General features: G+C 39.0%; 1 protein-coding gene across 2 annotated transcripts in view; it reads right to left on the reverse strand.

Annotated features, from left to right (window-relative positions):
• Positions 1 to 2,312: 2,312 nt before the first annotated feature.
• Positions 2,313 to 20,698, reverse strand: part of LOC110284666 (desmocollin-2) — a 28,808-nt gene continuing 10,422 nt past the window's right edge. The window contains exons 4-17 of one of the 2 annotated variants that reach the window (XM_021150490.3): positions 20,004 to 20,123; positions 18,795 to 18,950; positions 17,961 to 18,105; positions 17,116 to 17,282; positions 15,862 to 15,996; positions 15,447 to 15,632; positions 13,421 to 13,677; positions 13,156 to 13,298; positions 9,774 to 9,998; positions 6,957 to 7,193; positions 6,250 to 6,374; positions 4,759 to 5,019; positions 4,187 to 4,232; positions 2,313 to 4,101 (exon numbers count right to left, since the gene is read on the reverse strand). In XM_021150490.3, the coding sequence (XP_021006149.1) occupies positions 4,197 to 4,232; positions 4,759 to 5,019; positions 6,250 to 6,374; positions 6,957 to 7,193; positions 9,774 to 9,998; positions 13,156 to 13,298; positions 13,421 to 13,677; positions 15,447 to 15,632; positions 15,862 to 15,996; positions 17,116 to 17,282; positions 17,961 to 18,105; positions 18,795 to 18,950; positions 20,004 to 20,123 (2,193 nt within the window). In that variant the 3' untranslated portion in view covers positions 2,313 to 4,101; positions 4,187 to 4,196. The remainder of the gene's footprint in view (positions 4,102 to 4,186; positions 4,233 to 4,758; positions 5,020 to 6,249; positions 6,375 to 6,956; positions 7,194 to 9,773; positions 9,999 to 13,155; positions 13,299 to 13,420; positions 13,678 to 15,446; positions 15,633 to 15,861; positions 15,997 to 17,115; positions 17,283 to 17,960; positions 18,106 to 18,794; positions 18,951 to 20,003; positions 20,124 to 20,698) is intronic. The other variant, XM_021150489.3, reaches the window with a different exon arrangement.

A 20,698-nucleotide genomic window follows, 5' to 3' on the forward strand; every position in this document is an offset into this window, starting at 1 on the left:
ACCTATATCTATCACTCTACTAAACCAGCTTAATCCCAGCCGACAAGCTAAACCTGTGTGTTCTACCCATAAACACAGGGTTCTTCTTATCAACAAAACGTCTCTTGGCAACAGAAAGCCAGAACCAATCAAAAGGCAGAGTTGTGAAGCACAGTCTCAAGTGGATCCCTCTACAAAATAACTCCTGAACCAAAGGCTCAAGGAATATTACAAGAGAGAATAGAAAGATTATAGAAGCCAGAGGATCAGGGAATTTACTGTGAGACAGTTACACCCATAAAGTCTCACCACCATGACTTCCCAAACATGAGCTGAAGAATGACAATATACATGTTAAAGTGGGTGGGCAGTGGAGGGGTCCTGACGGTCTCAAGCCTGCACAAAGAACTACAGGCAAGTGAAGAACGCTGAGTGTGAGAGAGAGTCTTCCCCATGGAAGAGCACAGCAATTGGTCAGGCCTTCAAAAAGTACATACAAATAACCTTATACATTATATAGACTGAGTAAGCTATATTAGGAGTATATATGTATATACAAATATATATTTACATGTATATACAAATATTACATATATGTATACACATGATAACAATTAATAAAAAATGACCATGACTTTGAAAGAGAGAAAGAAGGGCTATATGGGAATTTGGTGGGAGAAAAAAAAAAGGAAAAATAATTTAATTATAATATAAATCACAAAAATTGAAAAAAAAATTATGTTAAAAAAACTCATGCTAAAAAATGAGAAATTTAAACAGGAAAACCACAGGAATAGAAAATGGTTACAGACAAACACCAAATAAACCTTCACGGAACTTTCCTAGAAGGCTGAGACAGAAGGGTCATGAGTTTGAGGCAAGCCTGGGCTCTATAATAAGATCCTGTCTTAAAAGACAAAAAGAAATCATTGAACTCTCTGACAACAGAAGCTCTTGGTTTTGTTCTAGTGAAGATGCCATCACATCCATTGCTCTGCGGAAATGCCTACTTTCTGCTTCCTGCAGCAATGACTGCTGACTAGGAAGCCTCCCGTCCTTTTTAGGCATCTTGAGACATCTCACTCTGATTTCTGGACTACAGATGAGTACAAGAGAGCCTTTGAAACTGTGAGAATGAGATGTCGAAACTATTGTGAACTACAAAGTCCCAGAGTCCATGCAGGTAAAGTGCTGCTCAGGTTTCTGGGATAGATGGGAGGGGCATGGCAGCAGAATGGGGACTGCAAATTCCACAGAATGTCTTCGTGAATTAATTCATCATTGACAGCAGTCCTATGGAGTCATTTTCTCCCTTCTTGACACAAGGCAGGGAACTAGACCTAGACCATTTAAATGGCAACTCAAAGTGTATACATAGTAAGGGTAGCTTAGCAATGTGATGTGCATCAGGAAATCCATTCTGGAGTCTGTGAGTTGTAGACTGCCATGTTAACTAAAAGGAACTTCAACCTTGAAGCAATCCATTGCTTATGCCTGGCAGGACACAGGTAAGAGCAAAGCTGAAGAAGGGACTTCTAGATACAAATGTAATTCAGAGGGCTTCAGAATAGTCATAAAAAAAGATGTTCTACTTCCCATCTGCTGTAACCTGGTCTGTCCATAGCATAACAAACTTGGCAGTCTTCTGCAGATGTTTCAGAAACCTTTGGGAAGTGTGTGAACAACTGCACATATTAGATTCAGTCATTAGCTGATCACTAGGAAGGGATACAGCCTCAAATGGCAAAAGACAACTCAAAATAGATTCCATTGTGTCATTTTCTTAATTGATTATTATTGGCACTAAAGGGGCTGTATGTATGGTGTATTTAAAATCATTATTATTAGTGGTAATTTTAAGTAGAACATTTTGTATCACTTTCAGTCGTAAACCTGCCTCTCTTCTTAAAATCTCATCTATGGAAACCAAATAAACTGTTTTGTTCCCAAGTTAGTTTTGATCATGGTGCTTCATCACAGCAAGAGTAACCCTAACTAAGACACCACCACACACATTATTTTGTTTTAATTCAAGTGTCTTTTAAACATATAGGATAAGAATGCTAAAGTTATATTCTACCTTAAGATGATAACAATAGAGAAAATGCAAAATCGCTAATGCCCACAACACAGGAATAATACCCAGTGTACTGATAATAATGCTGCATGTATGTCTGTGGATCCAGATAATCCATAATCCCTGAACAGAAGCTGGGAAAAGGAAGCTGGCTCTCCCCATTAAAACCACTTTCACACACATCAGACCCAAGTAACCAACCCACACCAGTTGCTTAAAGTAGCTTAGTTCGTATTATCTTCACCACCTGCACACAACCATTTTATATATAATTTATTAAAAATAACTCTGAGAAATATTTTTCACTAAATAACAATGACCTCACTGCATACATAGTTCATGTTTAAAATTTTTCCCAATGTTTGTTCTGAAAACAATTGTTATAAGCCAACTTGATAAATTCAAGACAGACACACAGTGAACAATCACATATATCCATATTGCACCAAGAATATCCAACCTAGAATATGCATCCATCGAGGGTAAGTGCTGAGCTCACTGACTGAAGGGAGTGTGTCCTGTGATCTGGAACTTGGCTAGCTATGAAGTTTACTTGTGTGTAAATTTCTAAAAAAATTTAAATTGCTTGGCTCATTTCCTATATTTCATAAAATAACTATAATTACAAACTGTTTCTAAAACTAATTTTACAACCATGTAATTATAACTAGCTATATCATCTAAAACACTGGAGAAGGCATTATCCTAGAGATTGTTTGAGATTATTATGCTGAGACGCTGAGTCTAAACTCTATCACTACTTCCCACTTCCAGTGTCCTTGAATTAAAGATGGAAATTGTAACTATGCTATTCTATATTAGATTGCCACAACCTACTTCTACATACACTATTGCTTCTGTCACAAAGAACATTGCTTCAAAAAGATCATGAAAGAGTCCCATAGTTTCACTGGGAAAATTAAAAGTTCTTTACTAAGGACAAAAATGAAGCAATAATTACCAAAAAATCCAAAACAATAATGTTGCTATTACATTGAGCTTAAGAAAACCAACAATGATATGCATACACACCAACTATTTTATGAGAAAAGATAACTTTTAGGGATATCTTGGAAGTAGACCTTTCAAAGTCAAACAGGAGAGAAAATGAAAAAAAAAATTAAAATAGAGAGGATAGGAGTTTAGAGCATTTGGTGTTCACAGACAAAAACATTTAGAAAAACAGAACACATTATAAAGAAGTTTTGAAATCTAAATTTAACTGACAAAGTTGGTACAAAAGAGATTGTGATTCAGTGCAGGATTTTACACAGAACAGAAGCTAACACCCACTGGATTAGAATTTCAAGCACACTCAAATGCTGCCTGGCAATCTACCTTTGTACTATGAAGCCAGGCCATATTACAAGAATATAACTAAAGCAAGGCACAGCATATACAGTTTAGAATGTTTAGGAAAGCAACTGTTTCCAAGCACCATATGAACAACCAGTTAATCCATTAACTGGAGATAATTGTGTCTACAGTCTCCAATTGGGTTATAGTCAATAGTCTATAAATAGTCTCAAATCCATTCAACTTTATTGCACTATAAGTTGGCTGCTGTCATTATACCCAATGTAAACAATGCATATTTTCTCAAGTTTCCACCTAAGATGTCATCTGGTAAAAAAGAAGTAATTGAAATCCATGCATAATGGTTTTCAAGTACTAATTACAAAGTTTCTCTGTAAATGTGCATTTTCATGGAGATTCTGCAGACCGAGATGGGGGAGGGAGCCCCCAATATAACATCTTCTGTTTTTTGAAAACTCCTGGTTTACAGTGAAAAGCAGGGAGGGCAAGGCAGTGAATCTATTAGTTTTCGTTTTCCTATTAGAAGTCGTTCACCTCTTTGCACATACTTCTGCTAATGTCCTAAATTTGGGCTCCAGATGGTCCAAAAACTCAAGCCCGTCTTCTTCCTGTAGGTCACTACAGCAACCCACAGAGCCAGCGGCTGAGCCTTTTCCCTCATAGTTGTATGTGAGGACGTAGTCTTGAGCAAGCTTCTGGTTGTCATCCGAATGGCAAAACTGTACCTTCTGGTGGGGAGAAGCACAAAATATTTTATTTTTATTATTTTAAGCACCAAAGTGTACTAACAGAAAAAGAATTGCTTTGATTTACCTTTCATTGTTTAATTTTTAATCAGAGTGTGTCCTCTAATGGTTTCCTATGTGTAGAAAATGCACATGATTGGTCTGTATCATAAAATCACACTGTAAAGTCAGTATTAGCATGCTTCTAAAAGTCCTGCATGTCACCGAGCACCCAAGTACTCGTTTTATGCAGCCATTGCTTCTGTCTTTCAAAATGATGGTAAAAGGAAAAACACACCCAGATAAATTGAACCCAAATTGATGGGAGCTCCATTCTTTCGGAACAGGCAAAGTGGTCATATGTGTTGATATTGCCTTGTGCTAGATATTGGGTTGCTTAAAACAAAATTTTTCAGATGCAAAATCATTAACACAAAATGATTCCCTTAAAAAATAATAAAAGCCAAATGAAAATGCAGGAAACTAAATGACCACATAAATTAGGACATAATTAAACCCAAATTAATTGAGAATAGTAACTTTCCAATAAATAGACTCATCATTAACTAAGAAGAGGAGTTTGCACAAACTCTTAAGTTGGAACCATTTTTAAAACTTAAATTACATCAATATAGTTTGGGGAATCACTCAGAAACTTACATCACCAAGTCGGGGCTGAATGAAATTGTACCACTCTGAGTAAGTGTGTCTGTAGTTGTCCACCTCCACATGTCCTCCCCTGCAAGTATCCAGGGTATGGTGATGATAGCCAGCCCCTCTGCGTGAGTCCAAAGTCTGCTGTCCTCCTTTTACCATCTCAATGGTCTCTTGCCCTCCACTTTTGACTCCAGTTCCCATGGTGGTGAAACCTGTCTGCCCAGAAGCTCCCATAGTTTGAGTTGTCAAGCCGTTTGTGGAATACTAAAAAGGTAATGACATGCATCAGTTAAACATGCAGTGAAAGAAAAGACAGTGCACACACTGTCTGGACTTGATGTAAGCATCACAAGGTAATCCTTCCAAAGACATGGACTGGACCTGCTCTCTCTGTCTTTTCAACACTGACCTACATGTATCTAACATAAGAAACAAATTGCCGGTGCAAATCAAAAAGCTTCATGTAGATTCCACCTTTAAAGACTCCTTAACATACTGCACGTGCTCTGTCCTGCCTTCGAGCACCTCAAAAGCAGCAATGCTGTGCACACCACAGGTATTTGCTTTCTCAGCTAAACTCATTCTCTTATCAGGCAAGAGAAGAAACAGAAATAATAGCAAGCTTTCTCATTCAACATTGAACATCATTCCTTCCAACTCAAATACACAGAAAAAAAAATTACTATAATCCTGTATTCCTTGTAGTCTACATAAATTGAACAGTAAACCAGGCAGGAAAATACCAGAAACAATAGCACATTAGCCACCCCTCTTCTTGGTTGCGTGTTTAGATCCTGACATGTAATTAAGGTTTTCCCACCTTGGTCTTTTTCTCAGGTATGGTTATGTCATTTGGTTTGGTTTTGTCGTTTGTTTGTGCAGTCTCCATCTTTCCTGCTCCAGCCAGCAGTCATGCATTTGGAAGATGTCTACTTGTTCTTCCTTCCCAGACTGGGTTAAAACCCTCAGAGCCACTGAGCAGGTGCCTCTCCCTGGTGTACCACTTTAGACTGTCCGCCTCAGGCTCAGCTCTAACCCATATTATAGTCAGGAAGAGGCCAATAAACTTTTTCCCACCATGATCAAAGTCTGTAGAGATTTATTGCTGGAGCCAGGTTTAAAAAAAAAAAATTATGCTGGTGATCTGCGAGTAATTAAGTGAAACACTTGAAAACATAAACAGCAGCTTAGATAGATGCTTTTAAAAATAGAGGCCTAACACTGAAGCCGCAAAACATATGAAACAAACAAACAAACAAAAAAGTGTGCATGTGCGCTAGAGGATTGTTTTAATATCAAGTAGCACAGCATGTCCAAACTGAGATACCACACATCCATGGGAACTAGATGCATTTTATTCACTCCCTGGATGGATGGCATTTGCTTCTAAGTTATCAGACACCAAAAGAAGTTTGCTGAGGAAAAACATTGGTTAGAAGAAATACTATAGGCTGAATCATCCTCTATTTGGCTTAAAAAACACAGGTGACTCACGACTTTGTCATCTCCAGGAGCCTCGGTGTTTGATACAATTAGGTTCTGTTGAGCTAAGTCATCGGGAAGAATTTTCTGTTGTTTTGATGCCCGGGAAACACTACAGACTAATGTAAACAGGATACCTGGAGACAGAAAGAAAGAGGCTCCTTTAAGTGTCTCATCAAATAATGTAAAACTGAGTTGATAGTGTCTGGCTTGGATAAATTGTTCACTAAAGGGTCCACCCTAAACACCTTTCAAGAACATATGTTTGCCAATGTCAAAGCATATATAGAAGAGTGTGCCCAGAGCAGTTATGCAACAAACACATACCACATAGTATATTTCTACATGGAAATGTAAACTCTGCTGACAAGACAGGAGAGTTACACATAAGTATGTATTAAATACATGACCTGGTGTGATGGTTCAGGAGACAAATGTGCTTGCCACCAACATGGAAGGCCTATCTTCCCTCCCCCAGTCCCACATAATGGAAGGAAAGAAGAGACTCCTGAAAATTGTTCTCTGACCTTCACACAGGGAACACTACCACCAAAATAAAATAGGTATATATAGAAAGTTTAAAGGGTATATGTTAAATATATTGTGTTAAATGGAAATGTATCACTTTTCAGACCACTACCTATAAGTATTAACATTCATTATAAGAATAATTTTAAATTGCTTATAAGAGTTTGAGTTAAGCTCAAGAAAGAACTTACAAAATAGCAAGGCTATGCCCAACAGTATAGCAAGGATAGCCCATGGTCCAAGTCTCACTTCAGCATAGCCAGTCCTTTCTCCAGAGCGGAGGGTGCAGTCACTTTCAGTAATGCAGTCACATACAATGACATTCAATGTGGTTAGTGAGGACAGACCAAGTCTGTCTGTAACTCGAATGGGAACTGCATAGGATCCAAATGAAGGGTCATTCTGATAGGAAAGACGAGCTGCTGTGTCTGAATAAATCAATAAAAGCAGGTGTTACATACAAAAGCTTCTTGAACAAACCCGGCTAGTTATCAAACAGATATCCACTTCCCTACAAATGGACACTCATGGACTATCATAAATGCTGGGATCCTTCCTGAAGCTGTAGCTGAACTGAAAGCCTCTACCCACAGCCAACCTGAACAGATTTTAAAGTCACCTATAGTCATGTGTCTTTGGGGCTTTATAAGAGAGATTTAAATGGGGAGGGAAGACCCACACTGAAAGCAGTGTCCCGTGGGCTGGAGCTGAACATCAGCATTAATGGCTCCTGACTCCTGACTAGGGATGGAATGTGAGCAGCTGCCTCAGGCTCCAGCGGCAATGCCTTTCTCGCCGAGCCCTGCCTCTTTATTAAAGACCTTTGGTTCTTGTAATAAAGTATTTTTATCAGTTCCTAAACAAATCCTTGCTACCATAACTAATAAACTTGGTAAGAGGTTAGTCTTTGTCCTATCTTTAATCTAGTCACTTAAACCCATCACTCTAGATTCCCCTTCGTGTGTGACTCATCACGGAGTCAGCCATCTGAAATTTGGGTATGTTAAGGTTTTTTTTTTTTTTCTCTTTCATAAAATATGCCAAATGGCCTGGCGTGGTAGTGCATGCCTTTAATCCCAGCACTTGGGAGGCAGAGGCAGGAGGATTTCTGAGTTCGAGGCCAGCCTGGTCTACAAAGTGAGTTCCAGGACAGCCAGAGCTGTACAGAGAAACCCTGTCTCAAAAACAAAAAAACAAAACAAAAAAAAGTGGCAAATGGACGTGAATACTTGTGGTTTACCAACAAGAACTGGTTCTGACAACTTGGAACACATTTACTTAACAGGCAGGTCATAAGCACACCAAAGGAACTTGATCTTATGGTCCTATAAGACACTTGGACCAACTAAATTTTCTTGTTGCTGTTCTGACGTATTTTTTTTTTTTAGATCAAAACTAGAAAATATACAGATCAAATGCTGATAGGATCTAAGACTCAGAGCAAAAGATGTAAGGTGACGCTCACTGTAGATGGCCACAGGCCATAGACTAATCACTGTGTTACTTAATTTCCCAATGAGGTGTGCTCATTTTCTATGTAGTATTTGAAGTTCCCAATGTGAAATTGGCTTCCTAGGACCAAAAAAAAAAAAAAAAAAAAAAAAAAAATCACAGAGCTGGTATTTCAATAGAAACCACAGTTACCAATTCAATGAATTGTGTAAGACATAATCATGAGTCCAAAAACAAAACTAGGAGTGAGTCATATTCTATGTCTTTCACTATCTTGTTGATTTCTAGAAATAATCCAATTTTACACATGGATAAACCAATGCGCCAAGAGAATAAATACCATTGTCAGACTTATGTAACAACTGGTATATCCAGATCTCGACATGAAATCCATGTCACTTCAAGACTTCTGTTGATACATTCTTCTTACCCTGGAATTTATTAAGCTTCCACATGTGTTCAAGGACTGGTATTTTTAAAATAAGAAAATTTAGAACTAGGTTACATCTCAGTTAAAGAACACATGGCCAGCATGTACAAGACCTTGGGTTCAATTCTTATACCACAGAGACAAAATGATTTACAAGCCTTCTGACTACAACGGTACAGGCAAATATTATTTGGCTAAAGAGAATTATTCAAAATCCTACATTTTCTGTTAATGGCATTTAAACTGAAATACTATGACCTTAAACAAATAGGAACGACAAAATATTAAAATAAAATTATCTTTTCTTAAGAAAGAACAAATAAAAATCTCTTTCCTCCTCCCCAAAACACACAAGAGAGTGTTGTTTTAAAATCTGTGTATCCTGTTAGCATAGATCATCATGGTTTAAGACAGGGTGCCTTAGCTTGCACTTTTATGGCAGGAAACTGAGGCACTGTCACTGAAAGCATGGGGTTTAAAACGGTGATGTTTCAAGTCACCCAAAGGTGAGTGTTCTTCTTGAGTTAGGAGCTATGAGGCCATGACCTCCCAGTCCACTACAGTGTATACAGGAGACTACAATTAAGTGCTGGTGTCAGTGTGATGCAGTGTGGCAATGGAGAAAAGCCACTTTACGTTCAGCCATTCTTGTCACAATAGGTCCCTTCTGGGCTACAGTCAACTAGAAACCAAAGTGAGTAAGATTCCCAAGGGGAACACAGGAGACACAAAACATTGGGACACCAGCATGTTGTCAGAGAGAAGCTGTGGGATGATGGGCTCTCTGAAAGATACAGATACCCCCACAAGGACTTACTGCCCCAGCTGCTTGGCAGGCCACAGTTCCAAACATCCACGCAGGTGAGTGCTTGTATGTGAATGCAAATTTAAGGACTATTTCAGGGGTCCTTGATATCATCAACAGCCAACACTGGAGGGGCTCACTGCCCATTATACCAAAATTTGTACCTTCTTAAATGGTTCTCTTACAATGATTTTTTCTCTTATTTTCCAAAATACACACACACACGCACACACACACACAGAGAGAGAGAGAGAGAGAGAGAGAGAGAGAGAGAGAGAATACTGATATTGAAAAGGAAAGGCAATATTTGAAAGCGCATACCATTGATTCTTGTTAGCCTCCACATCCTCTGAACTTCCGAATCAGAGCTCTCCAAACTGAAATCAAATGGTGGGCCATTCACTGGCTCATCGAGATCAACTGCAACAATTTCAGCAGAGGACGTGGTAGCCTTGCATATCACCACTGTCTGCTTGGGTATGAATGGGCCATTATCATTCACATCTTCAAGTATGATTCCCAGAGTTCCAGTACAGCTTCTCCCATCTAGACATAAAGCAGTAAGAACACACATTTTTTTTCTTTCTTTTATTTTTTGCTAGGAAATCCTACAATGAAAATTAATATCTATATTTACTAATCACTTATAATGCATAGGTTACTGCAACAAATACAGTCATGAGCAACAACGCTGGGAACACTAAAAGAAAAATCTTATTGCTTCCAAGTGGCTTGACTATACATATAATAACTGCTACTTAGATATTTTCATCTGTTCACTAGATCATGTTCACTAGGCATGAAAAATGTTGACAGAGAAGTTTTAGCTGATTTTGAAGAGACAAAAACAATGTATAGAAGGGGTCCTTATACTAAGTGTGGGCAGCATGTCACACATACCAGTGATGTGGAGAAAACGGAGAAGGCAGGAGGTGGAAGCTGACACAGGCAAGAGCTAAGAACCCTTGAAGGCTAGACTAGAGAACTTATGAATGCTAGACTAGAGAACTAGACTAGACTTTGGCATACATACTTAGGTTTTGGAAGAAGGAAGTTGAGTAGTAGAAGATATGTATTTAGAAAATTTAACCACAAATGGTTCAAGGGTATTGAGACATTTCCAAATGTAGACGTTATCGTTATGGGTGTAGCCTCATAAATAGCCCGTCATCTATAGACTAAATAAACGGAACTTAGGACTGTGGGTGTAACTTCTGTAATTAACGTGTCATTCATATATGTAAATCCTTCTGATAACTCTAAACAGCGCACTGCATCAGGAAGTCTGGGGCATACAAAGATGAAGTAATCACGGGGGAAGGAGGTTATGAAGTTTAAAGCCAAGCATGAAACAAGGAGTCCTGTTTAAACCATTTGTTCTTTCCACATATTAAGGAGGATTTGGACACTACAGATGGAGGAAAAAGAAAAACAAAAACCTCACCACCAGAGCTTGACGGCATGTCTTATATGCAGTTGCCACCCTAAGCAAATGGAAACTAAGCTTGCCTGGGAACCAAAACTTTAGCTAAGGCCCCTCTGTCACAGGGGCTGGGTCTTGGTCATTCTAGAGCCATCACAGGCTACACACACCAGGCAGCCAGGCTAAGAACTGGTCTGGTTCACAGACCAGACATGTATGTGCAGGTCACTACAAAACTGCCTTCCAGTTAAAATAGAGTAAGGTAGGAGGGGAGACTCCAAAGGCGGAGTCTATCAGATACCCCCTATTAATGCTAGGATAGGTCCTAATGATTAGTGTTAACAGAAACAACAGGATCGCCAGTTGGAAGATGCATTTACCCTACATCAGAGCTTTGAAACAAGCACATGTAAGATCTTCAAGGACACAAAAAGGTGATTTGTTAAACAGAAATTAGATCACACCTCAAATCCTGGTTAAAAAAAAATCAAACAGCAAAAATTCATCTAATACATATTCTAGAAGAGGAAGGATCAATCAGCAAAGAAACAATATTTGAGAAGATTCACTTCTGAGACTGTTTGAGTTAACTTAGAAAGAGTTGTAACATCTAAATCATCTTCCAGTATCACCTATTTATTTAATTTTGCTGGTTAGAGCATAATGAGTTATGTTTCTTATAACTGCATAGTTAAATTTAGTGCAAATGTACTAAATTCAATTATACCTTGTGTTTTTCAAGTTCTTTTTGAAAGAATCTCAGGTAGCCCAGTTTAGCCTCAAACCTACTGTGTAATTGAGGTTGCCCTTGAGTTGATTCTCTTGCCTCCAATATCCAAGTACTGTAATTGCCAGGATACACCACACCCAAACAAATATATCTTATAACAAAATTATACTTCACACACTAAATAGGTCTTATATGCACAATCACTGTGCTCATGTTTTTCTGAATTTTTAAGCTGCACAAAATATAATTTTATATTTTAGGTTCTTATATGGTGTGGGGTTAGTTTACCTGTCAGCTTGTCAGGAGTGGAATCCCATTGGCCTGTGGGTATGTCTGTGCAGAGGGGGTTTGTGGGGTGGTTCTGATTGCCTTAACTGAGGTGAGTACACCCAGCCACTTAGTAATGGCATCAGCCCTGGATGTTGAGCCCTGGGCTGTAGAGTAGAGAGAGGTCACTGAGCACTAGATACACATGCTTTCACTCAAGCCACTCTTCACTGTGGAGGTGACTACCTGCTTCAAGTGTCTGCCCTCACTTGCCTGGAATGATGGACCACAACCTGGACTCGTGAATTTAAAAAAGTCCCTTTCTCTTCCATGTTGCTTTCCATAAGGACATTTCATCATAGCAACAGACACCAAAGTGGGCTATGTGAACTGACATTTGCCCTCTCCCATTTTACACACAATTAACTGTGACTGATGCCTTTTATACAATGTGCTTAAATCTAGACCCCAAGTATACTGTTAGTTTCCTGTAAAATGTTATGTTTTCTAAGTGTATTATGTTACTAAACACCTCCTCCTTATGAACATTCCTGAATGTTACAAGATAAATTAATACATCTTTCTAAAGAAGATTTCCCACTTTCTAAGGACTATCATTAATATATTATAACTGTTTCTTATACAAAATTGGTTTTTCTTTTAATTTTTATGGAATGTGTTTAACTATTACTAGCAACAATGGAGGTCAAAAGACAACTTGCAGAAGTCCATTCTCTCCTTGTGTCTGAGAATCAAGCTCAGGTCTTCAGGTTTGGTAGCAAGGACCTTAACCAGCTGAGCCATCTCATTGGCCCTATCTTAGATGATGTTATCTTATAGTTGCATCTAATACTAAAGAGTCTGTAGCTGATGGGTTAATAAATGACAGCACACTTCTAATTATATGTTATGCTGAGGGAAAATAAATTAACAGTATATGAAGCCAGTTTTAAAACTGTATGTTTGGTAGGCTGGACATGACGGCAAAGGTCTTTAGTCTCAGCACTTGGAGACAGATGAAGTCAGATCTCTATGAATTCAAGTCCAATATGTTCTACACAAAGAGGTCCCAACTGGCCAGGACTGCACAGTGAGTTCTTGTCTCAAAAGATGAACAGGTATGTTGTTGGGCTGGTAGCAGGGCTTGTTAGCAGGGTGTTTTGTGTTATATCTGAAAGGCCTGATCCCAGGCACAATGACATTAAAAATATGTAATTTACTTTAAAACTGAGGAAGCATACAATCGAAAATGGAGGTAGCTATCTTAAAAGCAAATTTCTTACCTGCATCTAATGCAAGGACTGTAATATTGTAGATGCCATTTCTGACGGTCTCAGCCTCTCGATCCAATGCTCGGAAAATGGTGATCGATCCTGAATCTTCATTAACAGTGACCCACCCTCTTGGGTCACTTAACTTCCTGTACCTGTTAACCACAGTGAAGGAACACAACAAGAAGTATCATGAGTCAAATCATAAAGCCAATAACAAGAGTTATGGACTTTTCTAGCATTGTCAATGCTAAAAGAACAAGAACACAACAAATACCTTATGCCATTGCTGCTTCTGGTCTCTGGGTCATATGCCTTATATCCATCATTTCTAGTCCCAACTAGTACATTTTCTCGAATCCTCACAGTTTGCATTGGAGGGATACACTCGGGACCCTCATCCTGATTTGTCACGGTGACAGTCACTGTGGCTGTGCTCATGGGTGACTTTGAGCTAGCCTCTCTAGTGTATGGAGCTTCATTAACTACGCCAATTTGCAGGGTCACCTGTTGCCGTTCTTCATAGTCCAGAGGCTACAAGAAATGCGTAGATGATCAGGTGTGAAGTGCATTACATAAAGGACTTGCTGATGTGAAAATACTAAGGATCAGATTGGGAAGAGTCATGAGAACATTTAACACAGGCCTGCACTGTGGGGGAGCTTTCAATAAATCCAGTGTTTGGATGCAGCTGGCAACAAACAACAAATTTCCCTCAAAAGAAAACTGAAAATGAAAGGTATCCCAGATAAGGCTCTAGATAAGACTCAATCACTTATATGTTCAATGTAAACTCCAATTTCAGGTCTGGATTGTAACAGTTATTTTACACTAGTTACTTTAAATCAGCTTGTCTTAGAGTCTAGGAAGGATAGTTACTTGCTCTGGATTTGGAAGTCAAAAACTAGGTCAAATTGTTAAGTTTTTGTTTTGTTTTGTTTTGTTTTGTTTTGAAGTCTTATGTGTCCAAGATTGGCCAAAGATGACATTTATTTCTCTCCCTCTTGACTCCACTTCCCAATGGCTGGGTTTGACAGCTGTGTAGCACCATGCCCACTTTAAATTGGTTTAGAACTTGAATCAAGGACCTTGTGTGTGCTAGACCAGCATGCTGCTGTAGCTCCAGGCCTATAAAACGTTTAGTAGTATGGGGATGTGACAGCCAACCCTACAGGGTGAGCGGCACTGGGTTATTACCTGCTCAGAAAGAAACTGCTCTATCCCAATCATTAAATACTTCTCTGGGAGTGCTCAGACTAGCATAATAATTTGCAAATAATTTAGCCCTGTGATGGTTAAAGAACCAGGTACTCCTTAAGGGCCATTGACCTTTGCCCTGGAATGCTTGTGAGATCCCAGTGGCCTGCAGTGAGATAAGGGTAGGATAATGGTATTCCTGCTGTGAGGTACTTAACTGCTTGATTTTTGCTTTTGTAAACTCCCCAAGTCTTGGCCTCTTGCATTTTGCTCCCCAGCTTTTCTCTTCTATAAACTCTTAAAGCTGTGGGATTCCATAGATCCCTGCCATGTCCACCTTTATAAGCCCTACCTTTACTTCCTTTGGCAGGGCATGATGCTGTTTAAAGATGTTGCCCTTCTGCTAGCTCAAAGAATAAATTCAGTTAATCTAAAATTGAACTGAGTATAAGTCTTTGGATTTGAACACAACACTGGAGGAACAAGGATATAGAAAGCTTAAAGACACTATTTGTTCATTTTATAAATCTCTTCATCCATGGTCGATGGAAAGTATGCTTTATTATGCCTGGTTAGGGGGGTGATAAGGACAGTTGACAAAAAATGATCCAGGGATAAAGGCTGGTTAGGTTAGGGTGGGACAGCTGTGAGGTCATATTTTTGATTAATGATTGATGTGGGAGGACCCAGCACATTGTGGGTGGTGCCACCCCTAAGAAGCTGTTAAGGTATCCAAGAAACAAGACTAAGCAAGCAAAGAGAGCAAATCAATAAACAGTGTCTTTCTGTGACCTCTGTTTCAGTTCCTGCCTTGAGTTCCTATCCTTTCTTTGAACTGTGATATGGAAGTACAAGCAAATATGAATAAGAACGTTTTCTCCCCAAGATACTTTTGCTCATGGTGCTTTATCACAGCTATAGAAAGCAAACTAACAGTTACTCAAAATGAATATGTTCATTTCATTTAATATGTATAAATGAAATAGTATTTATAATTACCTAAATTATATATTTTATGTTTCCATTTACCATAATATCTTTCTCCCCATTAAATCTTTGCCTGCTATTATATGTTACAAACATCCAATCTAATAATGAATTCTTACCTTAATCACACACAGAATGCCTTCATTGGTTTTAGGATCTGTTACGATTTTAAAATTTCCATATTCATTGCCCTTAAAAATGGTGTAATTAGCTCTCCAATTAGGTGAGTTAACTAAATCTTTATCCTGAACAGTAAGTCGCAAGATTTCCACATTAACTGTATTTTCTTCTACTGATGTCACATACTAGAAGAAGGAAGAAGAAGAAAGCTTCATTAACTGAGCCTCACAAAATAAATTACCAATGTGAAGTAAGCCTCATTCTTGTAATTTTCAAAGTACCATGTTCTCATGTTTAAACCTGCAGGTCATTGTGATCATTTTGTGCTAATCCATGAGGCACAGAAAGGGATACACACGCTTTAAAACTAACACCAAGTCAAGCATTTCTCTCTAGTAAACAGCACACACTTACTGTAGTGCGAGTGAATGTGGGCAGGTTGTCATTCACATCTTCAATAGTAATGATGCACTTTGCTGTTGTGTGCAAACCAAAATACTGGCCATCCATATCCTGGACTTTTATTAGCAACTGGTACTTGTCAATTAACTGAAAGCAACAGAAATGTAACTATTAGATAAAAGAGCATCGTTATAAATGGAATCTTGACTTCTACTCTGTAACTTGTCTTGCACTAATAATTTAGAAGAACATTGTTCTATTTCACAGCATTTACATCTAGAAAAATATATCACTCTAATCATATATGATCAATATATGAAAACTGAGTCATTTCTCAAAGGGAAAGTGCTTTCAACTCAATATATAATCAGTTAGCTTTAAGAACTTTCAAAAGGAAGAGAAACACTGTAGTCATGGGCACATACGTTAGTTTCCACAGCAATGCAGATGTTTTATGTCCTGTCCAAAGTACATGTTTATATTCAAAACTAAAATGTCTGCTTGTCATTCATTCATTTCAGCCATCTTCTTACCATAATTTCAGCTCCTGCTAATCCTTCCTGCCTTCACCCATTAACTAACTAAAGTAAAACTGAAGTGCTAATGTTTATGTTACTCACAGGCACCTTCTGAAGCCCTTGTCTCCCTCACAACCTCTTTTGTAAGCAGGCCTGAATGACTCCCAACTTTTTGGCCTCCCTACCCATATGAACCTCACATTGCCATCTCTCAGAAGAGATGCATGTGCCCTTTGCAGCAAAGTACACTGAGATTATTGAAAATAGTCAGTTGACTGAGAAAGCAAAGAAATTCCTTTTTACTATCCTAAAATACAGATTTGTGTTATCTGCAGACAAAAGAGAAGCTCCACTATTTAAAAAGGCCTGAAGCTATGTGCGCACCCTGGAATCCAGAGTTTAAAAGTTTATTGCCAAGCACTGTAGTAAACTCCTTCATGTGTCCAGTGTTTGGTACCGACTTTATCATCAATATTCAATTGAGATTCATCATCATTATTTATCATCATGTGTATATGTGGGTGCTTGTGTGAGGGTGGATGGTCAGAGAGTCAAAAAGAGTGTCAATCCCCTGGGGTTGGTGCTATGAGCAGTTGATATGGGTTAGGTTCCCAGCACAACATGTTTATGTATCCACTCTTAACCAATGAGCCATCTCTCCAGATTTTTGTGACCCCTCTGTCCAGCTGAGACAGTGTGCTCTTAAAAGCTAGGCTCTAATCCAGCATTCTCTGCTGACATTTGTTACCTCTCTGTCCAGCTGAGCCGACGTGGTAGTGATCACACCAGTACTGGGATGCATAGTAAATAACATGGGTGGAGAAGGCGACTGCTCCAGGATGGAGTACCTCAGGCGAGTGTGCATTGTGTCCGGCTCATCCAGGTCGGTTGCACAGACCTCCCCCACAGTAGACCCTGCAGAGGAAAGCTCCAGTCTAGTTTCCAAACCCAAGCATGTGCTCTATGTCTCTTAATTCACTCTTTTCAGCTACTTTGGAATTCTTCTGGAGGACTTTTGACAGAGCAGGATCACAACCTTTATAATTTAATAGATGCCTACATAAAATAACAGTTTTTTTTTTTTCCTGATTACTCTTGAGTTCTTTTTCCATTTGCATGCCTGTGCTTACATTAACCATTTGAGGCACTTCTTTCTAAACAGTAATTGGTTCAGTCAGGTCTTCCTAGGGTAGGTCCCCAAAGGTTCTCAGTGACTCTTGATCATGCTCAGACTGTTCCTACCCATTCGCTCACCGCTGGAGTGCAGTAGATAGCCTCACGTGCGGAATGACTTCCTTTAAAGGTTCCTCACCTAAAACCATTTCATTTCCCTCTCATAGATATGTAAAGTAACTTATTTGGAGGGTACCAGAATGCATGCAGTCTTTTTGATATTCTTGTCTACAGATAACCCATTGACTGGATAAGAAACTAAGAAACCACAGGTTGTCAAACCAAGAAACCGGTAAAAGACAGAAGAAAATGTCCTGTTCTTGCCACCACAGGAGGCTGCTTTCCTGTGGCCACAGAGAGGCTCAGTTTATGAACTAAAGCCCACTCAAGCTGCCCTGTATCAGTGGTGGAGCTACTTACCAATGCGACTATTTTCCTGAACTGTGAAGCTGTACAGTTTCTGTGTAAAGATCGGGTAATTATCATTCTCGTCTTCTATTTTAATGAGAAGCGGCAGTGGGTACTCTGGCGTATACCCATCTGGAGTTGTTGCGAATGCGGTCAGCTGTGAATAGAGGAAAATCATGGAAAATAGTAAGTAAAAATAATCCTGTTTTCTTTTGTGGTGCTGGGGATGGAATTCAGTTTCTCACATGGGTCAAGCATGCTCTTTTCTCAGAGCTAAACCCTCTGACAAACAAATGCATAGCCAGATGTTTTCTCCTTTAGAAAAATAAAACAGAAAAAAAAAATCATAAAGCCAGAAATAACCTAATGATTTTTTTATTCCTTTTGATTTTGGGGGGTAAGGGAGTAAGTGATATAGTGACTGAAGTTAATAACTGCTATGTAGCCTAATTTTATGTCAACTTGACAGGGACTAGAGTCCTCTGAAAACAGGGATCACCAGTCGAAAAAATTCCTATATAAGACTGGGCTGTAAGCAAGCCTGTAGGGCATTTTCTTAATAATGATTGATGGGAAGGTCCTCCTAGTCCATTGTAAGTGGAACAATCCCTGGGCTGGTGGTCCTGAGTTTTATTTAAAAAGCAGGCTGAGCAAGCCATGATGAGCAAGTCAGCAGGCAGCACCCTTCCATGGCTTCTTCATCACCTCCTGCCTAAAAGTTCCCATCCTGGGTCAAGATCCTGACCTAATTTCTTTCAGTGATGAACAGTGATGCGGAGCATAACCCAAATAAACCCTTTCCTCCCCAGCTTTCTTTTAATACAACACATGATCTTCAGACGTTACCTCAAAGGACTCATACTGCTCACGATCTACACGACCAGTGCAATACAGGTTTCCAGTATCTCTTTCCACATAAAATAAGTTTAGAGGCTCTTTATCAACTCCTGGGCCTCTGATGGAGTAGTATATGGTATAGTTTTGATCTGTGTCAGACTGGATCTAGAGAGCAGATAGTATAAACATGAGACATACGTTTATTTCAGCAGAACTTGTACATGTATTTTTATTCAATCTCACTGCCAGTTACTAAAATAAACAATTATCCCCTGCTGCGTTCAGTTTTCAGAAAAATGCAGCAATATAATAAGAAATTACAATGAAAATTTTGCAAAATCAAGATACATGCAAAATCCCATAGAAGCAAATCAAAAAAATCCTTTGTAAACTAAACACTACATACATGAACCACACACTTAGGACTTCTCCGTACTGAAAACTAAAGCAAGAGGATACTGAGTGATTATCTGTTGCCACTCAATTTAAGGCCTGAGGTTTTATTGTATTTGGCCGAGTATTTTAAAGGCTGGTTTTCACCAGGTGTGGTGGCATCTGCCTGTAGTCCCAGTACTAGGAAAGAGAGATGGAGAACTAGGAGGTAAGGCCAGCCTGAGGCTGAGAGACAAGACATTGTCTATGTAGATAAGCCAAGCTCTGGAAGAAAAACACCATATTTTCACCCATTCAGGTATCTAGACCATATAGACATGTATAAACCTATTTCTAGATGATGTGAAAGCAGAAGGGGGAGTAGAGGAAGGAATGAGGGTGGTGGGAAGAGGGAGGGAGAAAGAAGTGAGTAGGTAGGAGTGAATTTGGTCAAAATATATGATACACTTGAAAGCAGCTATCTTTATAATAGTATATAAAATGAACAGTACTGATACTGCTTTAGAATACAGGATGGTTTTACAGTTCTTATAGATTACATTTGCATGACTAAAACTGCAAAATGTGTACACAACTATTAAGAAATATTTACATACCTATGTTGAAGCATGGTACCTAAACCTTCCATCCTTATATTTACATGTCACTACTTTATATACTTTCGTGTTTTAATTAGTAAGGATTCACTCAAAGTCTTAAGCATAACAGGCAAGCATTCTATCCCTGAGACACATTTCCAGTCCTCACACAATTATTTTTTTTAATAGTTACTGATTATTTTTGAAAGTGGAAATGACAGACTTCCACAGCAAAAGTAAACTATACCTGTTGAAGGAAAAGTGGGAAGGGACCCAATGAATTCTCTAGCATGGAACAAGGGATAGGAGCCCATCTTCTCTTGGCACGGCTGAGAACCTTCTCTGTATGTGGTCTTTTATTTAGTACCTTGATTTAGAAGGCAAAAAAAGTTAAAGTTGATAAGTACTTCATCCCCAGACATTCAAACTGATACATTTGTCTCCTCTCATAAGGATTGGCTAGGGACATGTAAACCCATGGTAGTACTTCCAAACCAAACTAAACCAATACTGCAGAAATAATAACACTACTGATGAAGAATAAGACTGGTTATTGTGATGCCAGCCATTCTCTTGAGAAAATAAGTTGGTGAAATACAGAAGAGAGAGACAGATGGACCAGAAGAGTAGCTGTCATGCTGAAAATCAAATGTTTGTTGCCACGTTGCCATGCAAGAGCCCAGGAGAAGGAGATGGAATGAGAATGACTTGGATGGCTTCACTTCCAGATTTACCAGAAGCACATTCCACTCACCAGCAACTAGCCAGAGCCCAGGGACCAAGAGAGATCTGTCAGAATGAAGAGAGAAATACGGTGACAGCACTCAGACCGACTCAGTGAAGGACAGCCAGGGACTACTAGAGGATCTCTTGACCTTTGGTGTCAGAATCAATAGGCACACACAGTAGTCGAAACCTTGACATTGTTATCTGTCTTCTAAG

Source organism: Mus caroli, unplaced genomic scaffold, assembly GCF_978045245.1.
Source record: "Mus caroli unplaced genomic scaffold, Mus_caroli_1 scaffold_19, whole genome shotgun sequence".
NCBI classification, from domain to species: domain Eukaryota; kingdom Metazoa; phylum Chordata; class Mammalia; order Rodentia; family Muridae; genus Mus; species Mus caroli.